Genomic DNA, 22,362 nt, shown 5'->3' with positions numbered 1-22,362 from the left:
CCCCCTAGCTTGAGGGACAACTTAAGATCTGGGGCCCGTTATCCTGTCATCATGACAGAAACATGAGTACCATGGGAGATCTTATACAGTACAGCTGTACTAATCTGTGTAGCTGTGAATCCAGCTCCAGGGTGAAACAAATTTACTAGAACAGGCAGCACAATCTGCATGTCTCTCACTGAGCTGTTACCCAATTCTACCTGCAATCCCTTCTCGATAGAGTTTAATAAGTTTTGTAACATGCTTGCAGACAAGAGTCAGGAGCTGCAGGAATGGAACCACAACCTGCTGGTGGCTTTTAAGCTTTGCCCAACTCTGCTCTATATATTTAACACAGTAAATTATTGTGATTGTCCATCTGCTGTATCCTTTGATATCCACATTGTTGAGATCATACTGCAAAGAGTGACCAATATTCACAATCATGAGACCTCAGCCTCATTCTTCAAAGTGACAAGTTGTTCTTTTTCTTTTTTTTAGATATTACATCTCTTTGCGCTACAAGAAATACAACTCCAATTGGTCAAACTTGTCAAAAGGCTTGTACTAAAGACCAAGACTGTCCAAAAAAGAGATTGAAATGTCTCTGCGATGGAGAATGCGGGATGAGCTGCGTTACACGTATGTCTACAGTTCACATCATTAGTCTAGTGATGGCTTTATAAATGTTCCTGTTACTTTATCACATTTTTAAAGTGTAACAGGACGGCCGCTGTGGATCTCCAGGAGTGTATAATTAGAACTCAATTAGCAGAGCAGAAGACGTGCCCTAATTTCCTAATATAGTATCCATTATGAACACTTTTCCGAGCACTGATCTCAGGGGCCATAGCTATAGCAAAGTATTATTGAGCCACTTATGTGGTTTACATCAAAGATCTTTATGGACATATCCAAAGTTTCCGGTTAATAAGTTTACAACTGCAGTGCAAATCCCGAAAAATCAGAATTTGGGAATTCAATTTTTTTTATAAAGCCAAAAAATAACTGTATTTGTAAACTTGAAGATCCATTATATATGACAACAAGAGCATTGATTAGAAGTTGTCATCATTTATATCCATGTCCTCAATTGGGTATACAAATAGGCATTGTCCAGTATTGGACAGCTTAAAGGGAATCTGTCACCAGTAGAGATGAGTAAACCCGAGGTTCGGTGTTTGGAGTCCATAACGAACACAGACTTTTCCAAAAAAAACAGAGTTTGTGTTGGGAGATTGGGTGCTTTACGCATTCAAACCAATCATGTGAGCATCGCTGTGCTCGGGTACGTGGAATCCCAAACTGCCCAATTAGTAACTTCCATTGGGTGTTCAGATCAATTCCTGGTCCCAAACCCAACTTTATCTAAAGTCCGGCTGAACCTGTTGAACCGAACTACACCGGGTCCACTTGTTTCTAATACTAATCACTCGAGTGAGCATCGCTGTGCTCGGGTACGTGGAGACCCAAACTGGCCAATTAGTAACTTCCATTGGGTGTTCAGGTCAATTCCTGGTCCCGAACCGAACTTTATCTAAAATCCGGCTGAACCTGTCGAACCAAACTTCATTGGGTCCACTTGTTTCTAATACTAACCACTCGAGTGAGCATCGCTGTGCTCGGGTACGCGGAGACTAAAACTGCCCAGTTATTAACTTCCATTGGGATTCAGGTTAATTCCGGGTCCCAAACCCAACTTTATCTAAAGTCCGGCTGAACCTGTCGAACTGAACTTCATCAGGTCCGCTCATCTCTAATACTAACCACTCGAGCTAGCATTGCTGTGCTCGGGTACGCGGAGTCCCAAATGGCCCAATTAGTAACTTCCATCAGGATTCAGGTCAATTCCAGGTCCCAAAACCAACTTTATCTAAAGTCCAGCTGAACCTGCCAAACCGAACTTCATCGGGTCCACTCATCTCTAATACTAACAACTCGAGCGAGCATCGCTGTGCTCGGGTATGCTCCGTGCTCAGCCTAGTGCGAGCCACTTGCAGTGTTTGAATGGCGCACACTAGAGTAACAACAGAGTGATCAGATGTAGGGTGCACCAAACAAAAAAAATGGAAAAACCCCGCTCACCTGACCCTGGACGTGAACAGTTTATGGCTGGCTGCATATGGACAGAGACTCAAACTGCCAATCAGTGACTTCAAATGAAGTTCATATCAAGTCCGGGTCCCAAACTTTATCAAAAGTCCAGCTGAGCCTGCCAAACTGAACTTCACTCATCTCTAGTCATAAGGTTTTTGTCAGCTCATCTGAGAACAGTATAATGTAGAGACAGAGACCCTAATTTCACTGATAGATGTATGACTTATTGGGCTGCTTGCTGTAATTTTTTAAAATTCTTGCTTTATCAGCAGGAGATTATCACTAGAGGACTAATAAAATTGCTCCAATGTAGTCATCCATATTCACGTGTTCTGTATAACCCCATTGATTGGTAGCTTTCTGCCTATGCACAGTGTACACAGAAAGCTGCCAATCAGTGGTGTGAATGGGGATATGCACCCCTGATTTTGACTTACAAATAGAGATAATCAAACCCATGGAAGTTCGGTTCAGCATGGGTTTGGACTTGGCAAGAGCCACAATGGAAGTCACTGATTGGGCAGATCGGGTCTCCGCCCACATGCAGCCAGCCATAATCAGATCACTTCCGGGGGCAGGTGGGAGGAGTTTTTCCATTTTTGGGGGGATTGCACACTACATCTGATAAAGCTGTTGTTACCCCCAATGTGAGTCGTTCAAACACTGAGGACCGAATGTACCCGAAGCACAGTGATGCTCGCGCAAGTGAAGTTCATACATAAAGCACCCGAACTCCAAACACGAACTTTGTTGTTTTTTTTTTTAAAAAAAAGTCGGTGTTCTGCCGAAAAGTGAACACCGAGCCTCGAGTTCTCTCATCTCTACTTACAAATACCGATGTAAAATACTGACTAATAACTGAATGTGTGAACATGGCCTTACATGGAGAACATAAACCCCATTCAGATGTTTCTCCTGGTTCAGCCCCATTGGAACAGGGCCACTTTACTGCTTAGTATATTGCTAGATAACTCCTTTAACTTACCCTACATGTCTGAAAATTAGGATAAAGCATTAATATTCTAAAAATATATATTTTTGCTGAACAACACGTAATACTCTCCTTTATAGTTATTCATAGTGATACACGCACCAGGCCATGACCAAGTCTGTCACTTCTGCAATGTAAGTGCCTGCATTACAAATGCAGTAATACAGCGACACTGTGAAATATGACTAAGAGTATGAATAAAATATCAAAAGAAGGGACATTTTTGTGCCAGGGGAGCCACACTGTAAAATTAAAGCCTCGTAAAACGCTTATCACAGGGAAACATCGGCCTGACTCCCTGGCACACATGTTGCAGAGGAGGGCATTGCGGAAACCCAGATGCTCTGCCTGTTAAATGACTTTTATCACCAAAGGGAAGGTGACCAGATGGTGCTGTTTCCTTTAATATCATCGTACACATATGACTTATTTAAGGTGCAAGCTGTTAAAAAAATGATTTTGCTCACACACATAGAATGCTATAATACTGTGAAATGGAAGCGAACCCCAATGAGAGACATGAATTTGCAATGCACTGAGGTTTTCGGCAGACCTCCTAGCCTGCAGACAACAAGGAAAACAATTTTTGTGATGGTTTCATTTTCTTTCTTAGTATTGTAAGAATACTCCATTACATTTTTATTGCATTTACTGAATTATTATAAGTGAAGAGTCACTTTTGATGAACCTGCTCTTATGCCTCATTAAATTTTATACTATGATATACTGTTGGGCTACGATACTACGGATGTGGCTGCAGAAAATTCTCCAGTGTTGCCTTGCAAATCTTTCAATGCTTGAGGCTTTCTTGAGTTTATTTGCAGATCTTTTTGACTTATGACCACTATACATCTGTCTTTTTTTTCAACCATTTTTATGTCCTTTATATTTACTTTTCTCATGTGTTTGTATTCCTGTAGCAAAATCAATTCAAAAGTGCATAAAAAAACACCACGATCCAAAAAAGCACAATACATGAAAAAATGTTTGTTGTTTGTAATCTGTATAGATTATTTATTTCATGTTTAGAGAGGAACAGTATATTGCACCAGGCGGGCACTATGTACAGAATTATTTATTTCAGGGATTTTCGTGTTTATAGTAAAAAGCACAAAAAGTCCAAATCATTCCCAAGCCCAGAAATGATCAAGCACCAACGATCCGATACAACACTTTGCTTGGTATTAATGAAATATCCCAATATTATCGTACAATCAGATGAAGACACCGAGACGCGTTTCGGATCGAAGGTGATCCTTAATCATAGTATAACATATATACAACTCTGTAATTCAAAAAAGAGGAAAGAAACACTCAAAAGATTGGTTGCAAGTCCTAAATTTTAACAATGTAAATCTTTATCATGTAGCAAATGCAAAAACTTAGACAAGACAAAAATATTTAAAAGGGCTCACATTGCGCCAGAATCTGTTTTCTAGGCCAAAAACGGTAACTGGGATATAACCCATAAGACAAACATAACCAATAAAGCCATGTGATATAAAGGATATCTGAAATAGTTATAGACATTACCCCTAAAAATATGCCAGATAGTATTCAATAATGGAGAGGTGTGCAATATATGTGTACAGATAATAATACATAAATAAATGTAGTATCAAAAGATATCTAATATAATATAAAAGATATATATATATATATATATATATATATATATTTTATATATATTTTTATATAATACATAGCAAAAGAATCTTGTGGACATGAGGACCCTATGTGTAGTATCACAGGAGGTGGCTTCCTCAAGAATGTGGCATTATGAGTGAGATCCTCATTTTCATATTATGCATTCTTAAAGAGGCTGCAACTAATTGTACAGCTCCTTCTTAATCGGTATAGATGAGTCTGTACTCACTTCTGATGCTGGCATTATTTCAGTGACATTGGTGCTGGGTCTCCCGGAGCTCGTGTGACGTTGTTATGCCACCTGAGTCCTGCAGCCAACTAGCAGCCGCTTGACACTAACTTCATTTCGATAAGCAGAAGCCTCCCTTTTTTATGTCTATTTGACTCAAGGAAGTGAGAGTGGGTGCTGATTGACTGCAGGGATCACTTGACATAATAACGTCCCACAAGCCCCAGGAGACCCATCATTATAAGCTGTTTATTTTAAATGGGGGAATATATAGTAGTAATTGAGAAAGGGTTGTCCGAGTAATAGACAACCCCTTTAAAGTCAAACTATGAGCCACAGTTTCACAATAGACAAATTTATATTGCAGGCGCTAGCCTGAATTGGGAGTTGGTTGGTTTCGCTATTCGGGATAGAGTAGGTGCCTGATGTAAAAATGTGAACTCCTCTCCTGGAAAAAAATGGTATTCATTTCTCAGATCAGTTAAAGATGAGACATTGACCAGTTTATTGGCTTTGATGGTGAATACAAGTGATATTTTTCTTAAGGAAATAATGATATGAGGAAGTTGTATAAATGATTAATGATCACACCATCCCTGCTGCTGCCATAGCTGGAGTTATATCGGTTCCCACATTTAGTAGATCTGTAACTGTATGGTATTTGACACATTTTGATGGTGGTTTTTCTCTGAAGCCCGCAGCAGCTGCCCGTGGCCTGTAATCCTTGAGACAGCGAACGTATCTCTGAAGCAGGAAACATGGAACTTTGGAGATCAGATGTTAGTGCACTGCCATCCGGGATTCAAGATGGCCAATGGACAGGAGATGGCACAAAGCCGTTGTCAAGGAGACAAGAAGTGGAGTGTGACAGCAGCCTGCGACGGTAATAGCAAAGTGACAGGATTCATTTTTATTTCAGCACTGTAATTCATGAGAATGCGGCTCACATGTCGAGTCTCCGCAATCCTTCCCTTTACATTTTTAAACACTTCACCGGTGGGAACGGCAGAAGATGGACCTGGGTGCAGCTGTTATCCGGAGTCTGCCAGGAAGAGAGCTCATGTATTCCCAAGCACACTGTAAATCACTACTACTTAAGATGTTCCTATAGACGCCTTCATAAATACAGAAAAAGCTCGTCCAATACTAATGTAAAACAGGCTTCAAAGCAGAGCAAATACACAGATGCCAAATAAGAAAGGAGCATGCAGAAGGCCCACAGCCATGCCTAACTAGCTAAAGGCTGAGGGCTGATTTTATGTCTGGTGTTGTTCGGCCTCTTACAATGTACGCAAGTGATCAAAATTGTTGGTACCCCTCGTTTAATAAAAGAAAAACTCACAATGGTCACAGAAATAACTTGAATCTGACAAAAGTAATAATAAATAAAAAAAAAACTATGAAAATGAACAAATGACAGTCAGACATTGCTGCTTTTCTGCTTCCACAGAATTTAAAAAAAAAAATAAAACTCATGAAATAGGCCTGGACAGAAATGATGGTTCCCTTAACTTGATATTTTGTTGCACAACCTTTTGAGGCAATCACTGCAATCAAACGATTCCTGTAACTGTCAATAAGACTTCTGCACCCCTCTACAGGCATTTTGGCCACTCCTCAAGAGCCAACTGCTCCAGTTGTCTCATGTTTGAAGGTTGCTTTTTCCAGACGGCATGTTTTAGCTGTTTCCAAAGATGCGCAATAGGATTTAGGTCAGGGCTCGTAGATGGCCACTTCAGAATAGTCCAATTTGTTCCTCTTGGCCATTTTGGGGTATTTTTAGCTGTGTATTTTGGGTCATTATCCTGTTGCAAGACCCATGACCTGCAACTGAGACCAAGCTTTCTGACACCGGGCAGCACATTTCTGTCTAGTCTGTCTGTCTGCCTTGATAGTCTTGAGATTTCATTGTACATTACACAGATTCAAGACACCCTGTGCCAGATACAGCAAAACAGCCCCAGATCATAAGAGAGTCTCCTCCATGTTTCACAGTAGGGACAGTGTTCTTTTCTTGATATGCTTCATTTTTCCATTTGTGAACATAGAGCTGATCTGCCTTGCCAAAAAGTTCAATTTTTGCCTCATCTGTCCATAGGACATTCTCCCAGAAGCTTTGTGGTTTGTCAACATGTAGTTTGGCAAATTCCAGTCTGGCTTTTTATGATTTTTTTTTTCAAAAATAGTGTCCTCCTTGGTTGTCTCCCATGAAGTCCACTTTGGCTCAAGCAATGATGGGTGGTCTGATCTGACTCTGATGTTACTTGAGCTTGAAGTTCACCTTTAATCTCTTTAGAAGAAATTTCTAGGCTCTTTTGTTGCCATTCGTATTATCCATCTCTTTGATTTGTCATCAATTTTCCTCCTTCGGCCACATCCAGAGAGTTTGGCTACAGTTCCATGGATCTTAAATTTCTGAATAATATGTGCAACTGTAGTCACAGGTACATCAAGCTGCTTGGAAATGGTCTTATAACCTTTACCATGCTTGTCTATAATTTTCTTTCTAATCTCCTGAGACAACTCTTTCCTTCACTTCCTCTGGTCCATGTTGAGTGTGGTACACATCATGTCACCAAACAGCATAGTGAGTAGCTGTAGCCCTAAATACAGGCCCACTGACCGATTACAAGATTGTAGACACCTGTGATGCTAATTAGTGGACACACCTTGATTTAACATGTTCCTTTTGTCACACTATTTTCAGGGGTACCATCATTTCTGTCCAGGCCTGTTTCATGGGTTTTATTTTTTAAAAATTTCTGTAGAAGCATAGTTGAAAAGCAGCAATGTCTGACTTTCATTTCATCATTTTCATAGATTTTTTTATTTATTATTACTTTTGTCAGACTCTAGTTACTTCTGTGACCATTGTGGGTTTTTCTTTCATTAAACAAGGAGTACCAACAATTTTGACCACATGTGTATATAAAAACCCTCTGTGGACACTCACCTTACTGATCTCAGACTGCGTGCATTCTGATGCTTCCAAGGTGCCCCGTCGGTCTTTGTATGTCTTGCCTATCTAGACAAAAAGACTGACAACACTCCGAAAACTGTAATGTGAACAGGTGCATAACTGAACATGACAAAATTACAAAAAAAGTGACAGTTGCACTTTGAAATGCTAAAGAATGAAAACCATGAATGTAAGAATATAAATATGCATTACTGCTAAAGGAAATCTAAGAAAAAAGTAGATATTTAGCATCTAAAAATGGCCATTTCTATATCTGCCCCATCGCCACGTCACAGCATTGCTAGTAACTGGGTACCTACTCTATATTGAAACCTTTCTCTGGGTTTAACACTAGAAGTCCAATAAATTTCGAGCTCCCCCCTGAAGTTCTGAAAGAGGGTCAAATGACAAATACAATAAACTGAATAGAACTAACTAGAAACTAAATGGCTAAACTCAATGGAAAACAACAACCTCCTGTGGTGCGACAGTAATGGTCTTAATTACAGAACAAAAGATGGTGATTGTAGGATGTTAGCTAAAATCCTTCAGGTCATTCGACCCGTGTCTGGGTTACAAAGGTAGAAATGTTAAATGACCCCTCTCTGGGACTTCTAGTGTTAAAAAACCTCCTGTGTATGGGCAAGTAGAATCCTGCTATAGAGAATAAAATCACCTGTGACTAGTGGGGGAGGGGTGCACGATCAGAAGGCATGACCCCCAATAATCTAGACAAAAAGACTGACGGCACTCCCAAGCTTGCAATGTGAACAGGTGCATAACTAAACATGACACATTTTTTAAATCCAGAGAGAGGCTTAAGTTCAGTGTAGGTTTAAAGTTACGAGATATGCCGTGACGTGGCAACTGGGCAGATATAAAAATGGATATTTTGATATGCTAAATATCTCTTTTTTTAGATTTCCTTTAGCAATAATGCATATCTATATTCTTACATCCATGGTTTTCATGCTTTTACCATTTCAGAGTGCAATTGTCTCTTTTTTGTATTTCTTGCCTAGTCCGAGCAGAATTATGACCACTGCTGCCAATCACTGACTGTATGGCTAGGGTCACACAACCTTATTTTCAGCATCCCTGTTTAAGTCAGTCCATGAAAACCGAACTGCACTCCGATCTCTTCTGAGTTCAGTCAGTTTTTTTTCACGGACCCATAGAGTTGAATGGCCAATTGCAATCGGATTTAAGGAGACAAATTGTGCATGCTGCGATTTTCAGACATGTGCAGTTGTCTCATTGAGTAACATTGGCCCCAGTACGATCCAATGTTTTGTCAGATCGCACTCAAACCAAAAATACGGTCGTCTGCACGAGCCCTATGGGTGACCAATGCTGGACCCAGCAGCAAGTGTAGATACCGGCAGGGGACCAGGGAATTGCCGGAATGACATCCCCAGGAGGGCCTGTATTTACAGCTTATTCTGCCCTAGGCAAAAAGCCTAAATATGCCTCCATTAATGCCACATTTACACTAGCTGTTCATATCAGCTTTTGGAACCTTCATTGTGGATTTCATCACACTTGAAGTAAAAAATGTCAGTTTCTTTAAAGCCTCTTCTCATTAGCAAGCGGGCCGTACATTTCCACATCTTCAGCTACTGCAGTGGAACAATGAAATCCAATTGCTTTCTACTCTGGGTAAAAAGACAGATGTCCCAAGTCGGGACCATATATATTAGGCTGCTGTCACACATTCATTTTTTGCAGAGCGGCTCAATGCGGCTCAAAAACCTATGCAACGGATGCGGCGAAAAAAACGGATCCATTGCATACGTTTTTCCATGCGGCCCATCCGTTTTTTGACGGATGCGGCTTGATACTGAGCATGCACAGTTCAAAAAACCGCATCCAGGGGCCGGATGCGGTTTTTGCCGCAGGACGCCGCATCCGGCGTCCATAGGCTTGCATTGTAAATCACATCTTTCGCCGCACAAAAAAACGTGCCAGGCAACGTTCCATCTGGCCGCCGCATGGGCTAAATATGCCGCATCCGGCAAAAACCGGACGCAACGCAAGGCCATGCAGCACAATACGGCGCTAATGCAAGTCTATGCAGAAAAAAACGCAACCGGCGGCAAAAAAAAACGGTTGCGTTTTTTCTGCAAAGTGCCGTATTGTGCCGCTCAGCAAAAACCAGATGTGTGAAAAGCAGCCTTAGTCATGGTTTGTAACCTTCCTGTGCTTTACCTTCAGTTGAATCCACTTGTATGGATCCTCCAAGCATTGAGGATGGATACTTTGTAAAGAACGGACAGTTTGTAGAAGGAGCACTAATCCAGTATGGATGCAATGCAGGGTAAGTTTAAAACCAACATTGGCTTCTTTTACAATTATTACTACATTTGAGAACGCTAAACTGCCAAACCACAACATACCATCATCAAATATGGCTTCCAGTACCATCTTTATGCTGATGACACCCAACTATACACCTCACCCCTGACCTCACCCCCGCTGTACTAGAGAACACCAGTGACTACATGTCTGCAGTTTCCAACATCATGTCTGCTCTCTATCTGAAACTTAACCTTTCCAAAACTGAACTACTTTTATTCTCTGTCTACTAACCTCCCTAAACCCGACATGTCCCTCTCTGTGTGCGGCACCACGATAATAATTCCTAGGCTGCAGGCTCGCTGTCTGCGGGTTATGCTTGACACCGATCTCTCCTTCAACTCCTACAAGTATATACAATCTCTCTCCCGCTCTTGTTGCTTGGACCTCAAGAACATCCGTCCCTTCCTCACCATGAAAACTAGAAAAACCCTCATTTTGGCCCTGATCCACTCCCACCTTGACTACTGCAATTCTTTAAAATTGGTCTCCCCCTAACTAAACTTTCTCCTCTATAGTCCATCCTTAACCCCTTCACGACCATGGACGGATCTTTCCGTCATGGATCGTGTCCCGGTAATCCCCGCCCCCTGCCGCGGGCAGGCGGCGTGGATCGGCACACATATCAGCTGTTTTCAACAGCTGACATGTGTGCCTACATGTTCCGAGTGGAATCGCATTCCACCCGGAACATTAACCCCTTAGATCTCGCTGCCAAAGTCTGGCAGCGAGATCTATATGCGCGCGGCCATCTTTTTTTCTTACCGCCGCCCCCTCCGGACGTCACGTGAGTGATCACGTGACGTTCGGTGGTTGCCATCGTAGCACAGGGTCATGTGATGACGCCTGGTGCTAAGAAGTTTCACTTTCATTCTTCCTCGGCACGGAGCAGAGGAAGAAAGAAAGTGACTGAATCTGCTGATTACAGCGGTATAGCTGTGATCAGCAGATAGCGATCAGCAATCGGATTGCTGATCGCTATAGCCCCCTAGGGGGACTAGTAAAATAAAATAAAAAAAGTAAAAAAAAAGTTTTAAAAAATTAAAAAAAAAACAAAAAACCTAAAAGTTCAAATCACCCCCCTTTCCCCCCATTGAAAATTAAAGGGTTAAAAAATAAATAAATATACACATATTTGGTATCGCCGCGTTCAGAAATGCCCGATCTATCAAAATATAAAATCAATTAATCTGATTGGTAAACGGCGTAGTGGCAAAAAAATTCCAAACGCCAAAATTACGTTTTTTGGTCGCCGCAAGTTTTACGCAAAATGCAATAACAGGCGATCAAAACGTAGCATCTGCGCAAAAATGCTACCATTAGAAACATCAGCTCGAGACGCAAAAAATAAGCAGTCACTGAGCCATAGATCCCAAAAAATAAGAACGCTACGTGTTTTGGAAAATGGCGCAAAACGTGCGCCACTTTTATTGGACAAACTTGTGAATTTTTTTTAACCCCTTAGATACAAGTAAACCTATACATGTTTGGTGTCTACAAACTCGCACCGACCTCAGGTATCATACCCACACATCAGTTTTACCATTTAGTGAACACCGTGAATAAAACATCCCAAAAACTATTGTGCCATCACACTTTTTTTGCAATTTTTCCACACTTGGAATTTTTTTGCTGCTTTCCAGTACACCATATGGTAAAACTTATGGTTTCATTTAAAAGTACAACTTGTCCCGCAAAAAACAAGCCCTCATATGGCAAGATTGACGGAAAAATAAAAAAGTTACGGCTCTCGGAAGAAGGGGAGCAAAAAACAAAAACGCAAAAACGGAAAGTGCCCCGGGGCTGAAGGGGTTAATGCAGCAGCCAGGGTCACCTATCTGGATAACCTTTACTCGGATGCCTCGTCTCTGTGCCAGTCATTGCACTGACTGCCCATATATCACAGGATCCAATTCAAATTGCTTGTTCTTACCCACAAAGCTCTCCACAGTGCGGCACCCCCCTACATCTTCATCCTCCTCTCTTCTATCACCCTATCCGTTCCCTACACTCCGCAAACAACTTTCGACTAACATCCACACTAACCCGAACCTCTCACTCCCGGAACCAAGACTTCTCCCGAGCTGCACCAATCCTCTGGAATCCTCTACCCCAAGAAATTAGGACGAACCACCACTTACTCAGATTCAGATGCTCCCTAAAAACACATCTCTTTAGGGTGGCCTAACACACTCCATAGCCAAATTAAATTTATATAGTCCCTCCACAACTTCTCACTACATAATTCTATGTCAAACTCCACAGCACCCAAAAGCATCTCAAAGATTGTCTGACTTGTTCAGGCAGCCTTAAGCTATCCCACATTTCTTTGAGATGGCTAGATTATCTTTGTAAATAAGCAGTTGTACCTTGTCCTCACCCCACCTCATTGTAGATGTAAGCTCTCATGAGCAGGGTTGTCTATTTTTCTATAGTTATTGTATCTTCTATAACTGTTACTTGCTTGTATATGAACCTCTGAATATGTTGGCGCTATAGAAATAAAGATTTTTTAATTATTATTATTATTATTATTATAATAAACACACCATGTGCTGACCTACCAGTACTATAGACCTACCAGGTTACTATAGAAAGACAATATCTCTGATACATATTTTTGGATTCTGTGCATTTTATGATCTGCATTCAAATCTTTTTCCATCTTCTGAAAAGATTTTCTACAAGTACAATAACATTACTGTAGCAACTTTGCAACACTACAGTGGAAGCAAAGAAGTGGAATAATCTGTAAAAACCTTCGCTGGTCTAATTGTGCCCATTGGTGGACATGTGGCAAGATGCATCTCTGGTTGGTTGCAATTGCATAGAACGTCATGGTCATATAACACATAGTCTATAATTTACAATCTAAAGCTGCTGTAAAAGACTGATAGAAGGATGATCCTCACTGGTGGAAATGTCAAGTCAGTCACCCTTATTAGGGCTTAGAGGCGATGTTATTACAATATACAAATATATAAGGGAGCAATGTAGAGATCTTTCTATGATCTTTTTACACCTAGGCCTGCAATAGGGACAAGGGGGCATTCACGACGTCTAATCACAAATGCAGGTTCTTTTGAGACTATGGACCTCTCTGCCACACGATTTTGTAATGGTTAATTCACTACTAAAATTCAAGAAAGACTTGGGTGATTTTATTGAAATATATAATATTACTGGTTATGTGCACTAGATTCTGTGATGTGGCGTTGATTTAGGGAACTAGTCTGATTGCCGTATGTGGAGTCAGGGAGGAATTTTTTCCCTAACATGAAGTTTACTGTCTACCCCATAGGGTTTTTTGCCTTCCTCTGGATCAACATGTTAGGTGATAGGTTGGACTCGATGGACCACAGCATTGCAGTATATACTTAAATTTAAGGTCTCTGTAACAAGATCGTAGGCCCCCGGCTGCCATGTATACCCATCAATCTCATAAAATTTCATCACGCGGAGGGTGATGAGAGCAAATGCGCTTGAGTAACAGCAGATATTTCACTTATATATGCCGCTGTCAGAGATTGACAGCAGCATCAAAATGGTTAACAGCCGCTGCCTGAGCTTAGCCCCAGCTACTGTTATGCGGGCATCACACGGAACAATCTATCGTGCGATCGATCGTACCCGCCCCCGTCGTTTGTGCGTCACGGGCAAATCGCTGCCCGTGTTGCACAAAGTCATTAAACCACCGTCACATGTACTTACCTGCTGAGCGACCTCGCTTTTGGCGGCAAACATCCTCTTCCTGAAGGAGGAGGGACGTTCGGCGTCACAGCGACTTCACACAGCCACCGGCCAATAGAGGCAGAGGGGCGGAGATAAGCGGGATGTAAACATCCTGCTCACCTCCTTCCTTCCACATAGCCGGCGGGTGTCGCGCGATGCAGGTAGGCTGTGTTCATCGTTCCCAGGGTGTCACACGGAGCGATGTGTGCTGCCCCGGTTACGATGAACAACCGGCGCCATGAAAAATAAACGTTTTTTTTAAAATAAGCGACGTGTACATGACTCATGATTTGTGACCCATTAAGCGTCGCTCGGAGGTGTCACACAAAACGACGTCGCAAACGATGCCGGATGTGCGTCACAAAAACCGTGACCCCGACGATGCATCGCACGATAGCTCGTCTTGTGTGACGCCAGCATTAGAGACAAATGCTGACTATTTTATATAGCCAGCATCAGCTACATCTGCTGAACTCCCTTTGATACATGCAGACCTCTTCCCAAGATATTAATTCCCGTCCTAATACAGATTGGGTTTAGGTACAGTATTACCCAGTAGTCTGTTATCTGTAGATATATATGATTGCCCTTTCTTCTCCCCAGTTACACATTAGAAGGTCCGGAATTCACAAAGTGCCTGGAGAACAAGACCTGGTCCAACAACGTCCCCACATGTAAAAGTAAGCTATTATTCTCATTTTATTATTCTGCAACAGTGTATTAAGTACATCTATATTTCTATATATCCATTCATTGGTATACACAAGATTCAGTAAAGTAATGTTTAGGGGTGAATACATATACACACTTGATCAGTTATTTAGAGGCATGTACCGGTAAGTTTATGTAGTGCAGAGGTAGTGTAGATGTCTATACCAGAATCCAGGATCCTAACAAGGTCTAAAACCTTCCTCTACCCCAATACGGGGAGATCAGTGTCATAAATGAGGCATTATGAGCCACAATATTCCCTTAGAAGTGCCACCAGTCACATGCCATTATTGCTCACCTTAGGTCCATCGGTCCTCCCTTCTGCACGGTGGTCGTCCTCCCTGACTCAATGACCAATTAAACTTGTCTATTGAGAATAAATGTTCATATTTTCACTTTCAGAAGTCTATTGTCCACCACCTCCTGAGATCAAAGAAGGCATCCTTGTAGCAGTGAAGAAATCAGAGTATGAAGTCTCTGAAGTGATCTACTATATGTGCAAAAGAAACTTCTTTATGGATGGATCACATAGCGTCACCTGTATGGCGGATGGGCAATGGTCTGAGGGTCCTGCCTGCAGAGGTAAAATATGGGAACGTACTGAAGTCTGGTTTGTCACCTTATTCTGAGCTAAACTAGAACAAATTCCTCCAGAAATGTATCACATGGTTAAAATAAGATTTGATATTGAGCAGATTATTAGCCATATTATGTCCTAATATTATTTCTGATCATTCAATTCACATTCATTTATTTTTTAGAGTGGTATCAGGGGTGATTACATACCGATGTATGTCTATATAATCTAATTTTTGGATGGTATTAACCCTCAAAATAACCCAATGCTGAAAGAAAAACTCCTGAACATGGATTTTTCGAAATAACAAACAAAAGTTGCCCACGCAGCTCAGTAAACGTTGTGCCGTCATGTGTGTCACTGGACCACTGAAGCGAACGACACATGACCAGAATAGCTCTGCTGTAGCCTGAGACAGTTAACTCTGACCTTGACCATGGGCTTCTGTAGCCTGACAGAGGAAAACTGTGGCCTGCCCCAAAATACCTGTTTCCATTACAGTTTTGGTAAAGTACAATAACCACCAAGCTGTGTGCCACTGTTTAGCAGTGTAACCACCAAGCTCAATGCAACAGAGCTGAAGTGTAACCACCAAGTAAAGAGAATTTTACTGTTCTTATGTTGTCGCCAAGCTCTAAGCTTTAATACTGATGTGTTACTGTCGCGGGCGGAGGAGGGGACGCCGCGCTCTCCCACTGCTCGGGTCTGGCCGCTGCTGCTGCTGCGGCTGCAGCCGCTCGGTGGTGGCTCGAGCGGTGGGCCGGATCCCGGGGACTAGAGCGGCGCTCCTCGCCCGGGAGTGAAAAGGGGATTGATTGTGGGGATTTATTGTCCGTGACGCCACCCACGGTTGTGGTGATAATAGTGACACCACCTCTGCTCTGGACGGGGATCCCGGGAGCGGTGACAGGGAGCAGCCTAGATGTTATTTCTCCCCTCCGTGGGTAGGGGGTTGGTTGTCCCGGGGCCCGGTGATGGGGTAGGAATGGATGGCAGGCGGGTTACGGGGCCTGGTGAGGTGCAGGGTCGCAGGGGCAGCGCTGTGCCGCACGGCACGGTGGTACTCACTCAGCCCAATGATGAAGACACAGTTCTCGGTAAAACACTCGGCTGGATGGACGGGTCCCACAGACGGCTGCGGTGTTGTTTCTCCCGGCAGGTTGATGGTGACTGCCTCTCCCTGCACCTATGTACGGTTGATGGTTCCGATGGGTTCCCACCGGTAACCCACTCCCCAGCTTGGATGTGGGCTGGATGAGCCCCTTTTTGCCCGCAGGCTCTGGCCCTGAGAAACGGTTGCCTTGGCGGTGGCGGTGTTACCCTCTTTTGGTTGGACTGTTGCCTTCTGTCGGGACTTGGCTGTTTGGAAACCCAGGAGGTCCCCTTCACTAACGGATTCGGTAAATTCACGGCGACTTCTAGCCTTGCCGGGGTCCGTAAGCTCCTGCCAGATGGTGCTGACTTCTCTTCGTGTACCGGTCCGGTACCGCCAGGCCGCCGCCCGTCCACGGTCCTACGGTAACTCTGATAGGCCACTCCTGCAGACGGTCACCACCGTCTGCCAACCTGGCTGTACCGCCCGGGCCACACACCCGGACGCTGTCAGTTAGTTGCTCCTTTACTACACTTTCCTCCTTCCACTTTCACCTCCAAAACTAATCTGTCTGTTTTTCCCGCCTCCAGGACTGTGAACCCCTCGGTGGGCGGGACCAACCGCCTGGCCCACCCCCTGGTGTGAACATCAGCCCCTGGAGGAAGGCAACAAGGGTTTTTGTCTGACTTCGGTGTGCCTGCTGGGAGTGTGGGGTGTGTAGGTGTTGTGCTCTGTGGCCCCTGGCTTGTCCAGGGCGCCACATTACTGCCAGGAACTGCATCAACACTTTTGTGTTGCAATTAGATTTGTACTCTGAGAGTGTCACAAATTACTATGGGGACAGCAGGAAACTGGGGCCTCTAACCTGACCCTCAGACTAGGAGGCCCTGTGCTATGCCTATTCTCAGAGATACACCTAATGGTAGGGATGCCTAAGGCGGGCTTTGCACGTTGCGACATCGCAAGCCGATGCTGCGATGTCGCACACGACAGTCCCCGTCCCAGGTACGATATCTTGTGATAGCTGGCGTAGCAAAAATTATCGCTACGCCAGCTTCACATGCACTCACCTGCCCTGCGACCGTCGCTCTGGCCGGCGACCCGCCTCCTTCCTAAGGGGGCGGGTCGTGCGGCGTCATAGCGACGTCACACGGCAGGCGGCCAATAGCGGCGGAGGGGCGGAGATGAGCAGGATGTAAACATCCCGCCCACCTCCTTCCTTCCATAGCCGCCGGCGGCAGGTAAGGGGATTTTCCTCGCTCCTGCGGCTTTACACACAGCGATGTGTGCTGCCGCAGGAGCGAGGAACTACATCGTATCTGTCGCGGCACCGGCATTATGGAAATGTCGGAGCCTGCAACGATGATACGATAACGACACTTTTGCGCTCATTCATCGTATCATCTAGGATTTCCACACTATGACATCGCAAGTGACGCAGGATGTGCGCACTTGTGATGTCGTAGTGTGCAAAGCCGCCCTAAGTCTCCTTTCTGGCCCTGCTTCTAACCAGCCCTGATCTTATACCTCCTCCCCTCCCACAGAGGGGCCTGGGACAGAAGTGTGATTTAACCCACAGAAATAGACAAACAGAGGAAACCAAAACTTAGTCACACAGTGTGCCCACATAGAGGTATAAGACAACAAGAAATTAGGAGGAAAACAAGAGCAGGGTGGAAACAATGAGACAACGGTTAACTCCACAATAACACTAAGCACAAAGCAACTCTTTCTCCATCAAATCTGGGACACACACATCAGCAGCAGCCGTGCTGCTCGATTCCGGATCCGCAGTGGCTCGAGGGATTTCCTGACTCGGGGGTCGCGCGGTCACTCAAATAAAAAAGGACATATTTGTACTGGGATTGTTGTAAATACTTCGTGACGTCACCCACTGTGTGTGGTAATGTGATGTACCACCGCTGCTGTTGTGGAGCACCCGGGGATGATGGAATGGCAGCTGGGTGTTAAGCCCTCCGTGGGTAGGGGTAGATGCCCCGGGGCTCAGTGTCCAGGATACGGGGAGTGATGTGGGCCGGAGGTGGTGTGCTGGGCTGGACCAGGGGACGTTGGTGTACTCACTGTTGAATAATTATACACGAGTCTCTTGGTAAACCAAGGTGTGGGTGGCCGGCCGCCTTGTTCGTGTGTACTCGGGTCCCACACCCGGTTGGTGCACCGATATCCCTTCCTCCGGCACTTTGTAATTCTTTTCACTTCTGGACAACTCCATATGGAACGGGGAAGTCCGCTCCCGGTATATTCTGGTTGGGAGACGTGCCTGCGAAAACTTACCCTTGAGATTTCAGTGGGTGTTTGTGGATACCCTATCCCCCGCGTTGGGCTGCCGTTTCGCTCTATCTGGGCTAACAACCTTGCTCCCAGCCTGGTGAATTAGAGAAGGGTCTTGCAACCGTCTTCTAACTAGGGTCTAGGTACCCCGCCTGTGCACGGTTTTTGGACCGGATCTCCGCGGTCGGTACCTGCGGGCTCCAACCCTGCCCCGATCCACTCTGGATCTCCCGTGACCGGACTCCCGTCACTTTTGGACACGGTACACTTCTTGCCACCTAGCCAGTAGACCAGGGCCACTACCCTGGCTACACTTCACTCGGCTGTCAACTAAAACTCTACACTTCAAAACTCAAACTTAGACTAACTGGTTCCCGCCCCGGATCCTCAAGAACCCTAGGTGGGCGCTCCCAATCCGCCTGGTCCTGCCCACTGGTGTGTCCTTCTTACCCTGAGGGGGGTGGTTAAGACTTTGTGGCTGATGGTATCTAGTGTGAGAAAGGTGTTATGTGGGGTGGTGTTCTTCTGTGACCATCTGGCGGCGCCAGGGCATCACATTCACCCTTGGTTGAATACAGCCAGTCCACGGGTTGTCCGACCACTGACGTTTATTTTTTTTTCTAAAGGAAACGGGAAAAGGTAAAACATGGTAAAACATTGTAAAAACGTTTCTTCCCTTTATGGGAGGCACTTTTCTTAAACGTTGCATAACATAAACAGTACATTCCCGTTTTTCCTCACCCGCCACCCAAACAACCTGGTTCATTGGTGCAACCGCTAAGAATGGTGGGCACCCCTTTTCCAGTCCACAGGTATTCCGGGTAATGCCTACACGGGCCGGGTAAAAAGTTCTTTACCCGGCAGTCCATCTTAGGGACCCCATGTCCGGGGGACCGCTGGCCTGGAGGTTAGCCACTGGTTTCAGTAGTGGCTGGGCCTCGGCCTACTCTGCCGCAGGCCCTTCCTCCAATCTACCTCTCCAGAGGCAGTGTAGGTGGTGAAGAGTAACAAGAAGGTAGGTGGGGGGTATTTACAGGGCCAAAGAAAGTTTTTGGGGTGACCTCACCAGTCCTGAGGTCATGGTCCATAATTAAATAACGGTAAAACAGGGTTAACTGCAACAGAATCAGGTTAGATACACAGTTGATTGGCATTTGCTTATGTATACATCATACGGACACCACTCACTAAACACTGGTTTCCCTATACCGGAGTGGTGGCTGACCTAAGTTAGGGCATGTGGACCTTCTTAGCTCAACGGGTTCACCTAGGCTCAGCAGGATAGGGAGGTGTACGGGCCCCTCACTCCTAAGGTCAGGCACAGCTGGTAGGGACCTACGGGGGCGTGGTGTAGGTGTTGGTGCTTCCCTAGGTGCAGGTGTTTGTGCTTCCCTGGGTGCAGGTGTTGATGCTTCCCTGGGTGCAGGTATTGGTGCAGTATTGCTAGACCCCTCTGGCTCCATATCTTCCACGGGTTGTGGGAACATTATAACGGGAACAATCACCGCTCCATTCTGCATAGGCCAACCAGCCGGGAAGTCTCCTATGACGGTGTGGATCACCTCTTTTTCCTTTTCCATGCCTGGAGTGGGCATAGGACCCTCCTCTACTATCTTCAGAGGTTCCGGACACCTCTTCAGGTGGTCCCTGGAGAAGGTGGCCGTGGTCTTCCCCTGGTCACGGCTGACAAGGTAAGTCTTCCGTTTCTCCCAGTCAGTGGGTGGACGATATAGGAGGTTCTTTCCCACTGGTCATCCAGCTTGTGCAGTCTTCTCTTTCTCTTCAGTACCACGTCCACTGGCGGAAGGGGGCAGCTTGTGCCTGTTTATTAAAGCGCTGCTCTTGCCTTTCCCTGCTCTGGCACAGATTCTTCTCTACATAGTCTTGGTTCTGCCAGTGGTTGGGGAAATGGTCTCAGGGACCTCTATGTCCATGTCCACATCCACTGGTAACCATCCCGGCCTCGCCCTCATCCAGTACGCTGGTGTACACTTGTAGGAACTGCTAGTGATGTTGTTATACATGTCCACAAGATCGGGCAGTCTTTCAGGCCACAAGCTCCGCTCTTCTAAGGGCAAGGTCTTGAGCAGATTGAGGACCAAATGGTTCATCTTCTCACACATCCCGTTAGTTTGGGCATGATATGGCGTGGTACAGATCTTCTTGCACCCATACAAACTGCAGAACTCCTGAAAGATCTCGGCTTGAAAGGCAGGGCCTTGATCAGTAAGCACCTTCTCCGGGTAGCCGTGTGGCCGGCAGAAATATGCCTGGAAGACCCTTGCCGCCGTGCGAGCTGTCAGATCCTTGACGGGCACCACCAACATGAACCTTGAGTAGTGGTCCACTATCGTAAGAGCATAGGTATACCCGCTCCTGCTTGGTGTAAGCTTCACATGATCCAGCGCAACGAGTTCCAGCAGCTGGTGGGTGACAATTGGCTGTAGCGAGGCCTTCTGGCTGGTGCTATCCTTTCTTCTTAGCACGCAGGGACCACAATCCCGACACTATGCTTCAATGGATTCTTTCATCCCAGCCCAGTAAAAGCGCTCCCTCAGCAGCAGTTCCAACTTCTTCCAGCCAAAGTGTCCAGCTCCATCATGATAAGCCCCCAGGACCACGGGTACATGTGTCTGGGGTACCACAATCTGGCAGATCCTCTCATGCATCTTGGGGTTAATGAGTCCTCTATACAATTTGCCTTGTTGCAAATACAGCCGGCTCTTTTCCTTCTAAAGCCTCTGGGCTTCTGATGGGGCAGTGGGCCCCAATCTGGCATCAGCTTGAAAAACCATCTCCTTCACCAGCCTGACTGCCGGATTGTTATCCTGAGCTTCTTGCCACCCATGATGGGACAATGGGTTGAAGGCTGCCATCTGCTGACCATTGTATCGTCTGGTGTCTTCCAAACTGTCAGGTTGATGGAACGCAGGCAATTCAATCTCTTCCAACTCATCTTCATCCACCCCGCCGTCAGGCAAGTGCGTCATTCTGGATAACGCGTCTGCATTGGTATTCTTTCGTCCGGCTCTGTACTTGATGGTGAAATCAAAATTCGCCAGCCAAGCTATCCAGCATTGCTCCGACCTTCATCGTATCAAGGTAGGTCAGAGGATTGTTTTCTGTGTATGCGATGAACTTTGCAAAAGTGAGGTGATGCTTGAACCTCTTGGTCACTGCCCAGACGAGGGACAGGAACTCCAGCTTAAAGGAACTATAATTCTCAGGATTCCTTTCAGTGGGACGGAGCTTCCTGCTTGCATAGGCTACTACCTTCTCCTTGCCATTCTGTATCTGGGACAGGACAGCACCCAAGCCCACATTGCTGGCATCAGTGTATAAGATGAATGGAAGACCGTAGTCGGGGTAGGCCAGGATCTGTTCTCCGGTCAAGGCCGACTTCATCTGTCGAAAGGATTCTTCCTGTTCTTCATTCCAGGCAAATGGGGAAGCAGAAGCCTTGCCGTTCTTGGGCTGCCCCACCAGGAGATCTTGCATAGGAGCTGCCATCTTGGTATAGCCCTTGATGAAGCGGCGGTAATAGCCCATCAGGCCAAGGAACTGCCTCACTTCTCTGATTGAGTGAAAAACTGTGGAAAAAGAAAGCGCAATAGGGTCTTACCCCAATATATATAGGGTGAAGCAAAGAGTAATACTACTCACCAATTCGGGTTGTGACAGTCACAACACCTATAGCAGC

At 45.2% G+C, this 22,362-nt stretch overlaps 1 protein-coding gene across 2 annotated transcripts in view; it reads left to right on the top strand.

Moving 5' to 3' along the window:
* The window catches only part of LOC142256017 (beta-2-glycoprotein 1-like), an 83,423-nt gene that overhangs the window by 52,515 nt on the left and 8,546 nt on the right, over positions 1 to 22,362 (top strand). For both annotated transcript variants that reach the window (XR_012727471.1, XM_075327505.1), the window contains exons 2-6: positions 481 to 621; positions 5,638 to 5,826; positions 10,117 to 10,219; positions 14,593 to 14,669; positions 15,103 to 15,282. Coding sequence is in view for 1 of the 2 variants with exons in the window: in XM_075327505.1 (XP_075183620.1) it covers positions 481 to 621; positions 5,638 to 5,826; positions 10,117 to 10,219; positions 14,593 to 14,669; positions 15,103 to 15,282 (690 nt within the window). In the remaining variant the exon portion in view is untranslated. The remainder of the gene's footprint in view (positions 1 to 480; positions 622 to 5,637; positions 5,827 to 10,116; positions 10,220 to 14,592; positions 14,670 to 15,102; positions 15,283 to 22,362) is intronic.

Source organism: Anomaloglossus baeobatrachus, chromosome 11, assembly GCF_048569485.1.
Source record: "Anomaloglossus baeobatrachus isolate aAnoBae1 chromosome 11, aAnoBae1.hap1, whole genome shotgun sequence".
In the NCBI taxonomy this organism is placed as follows: Eukaryota; Metazoa; Chordata; class Amphibia; order Anura; family Aromobatidae; genus Anomaloglossus; species Anomaloglossus baeobatrachus.
Note: the sequence above shows the minus strand (reverse complement) of the source record. Positions and strands in the feature narration are given on the sequence as shown.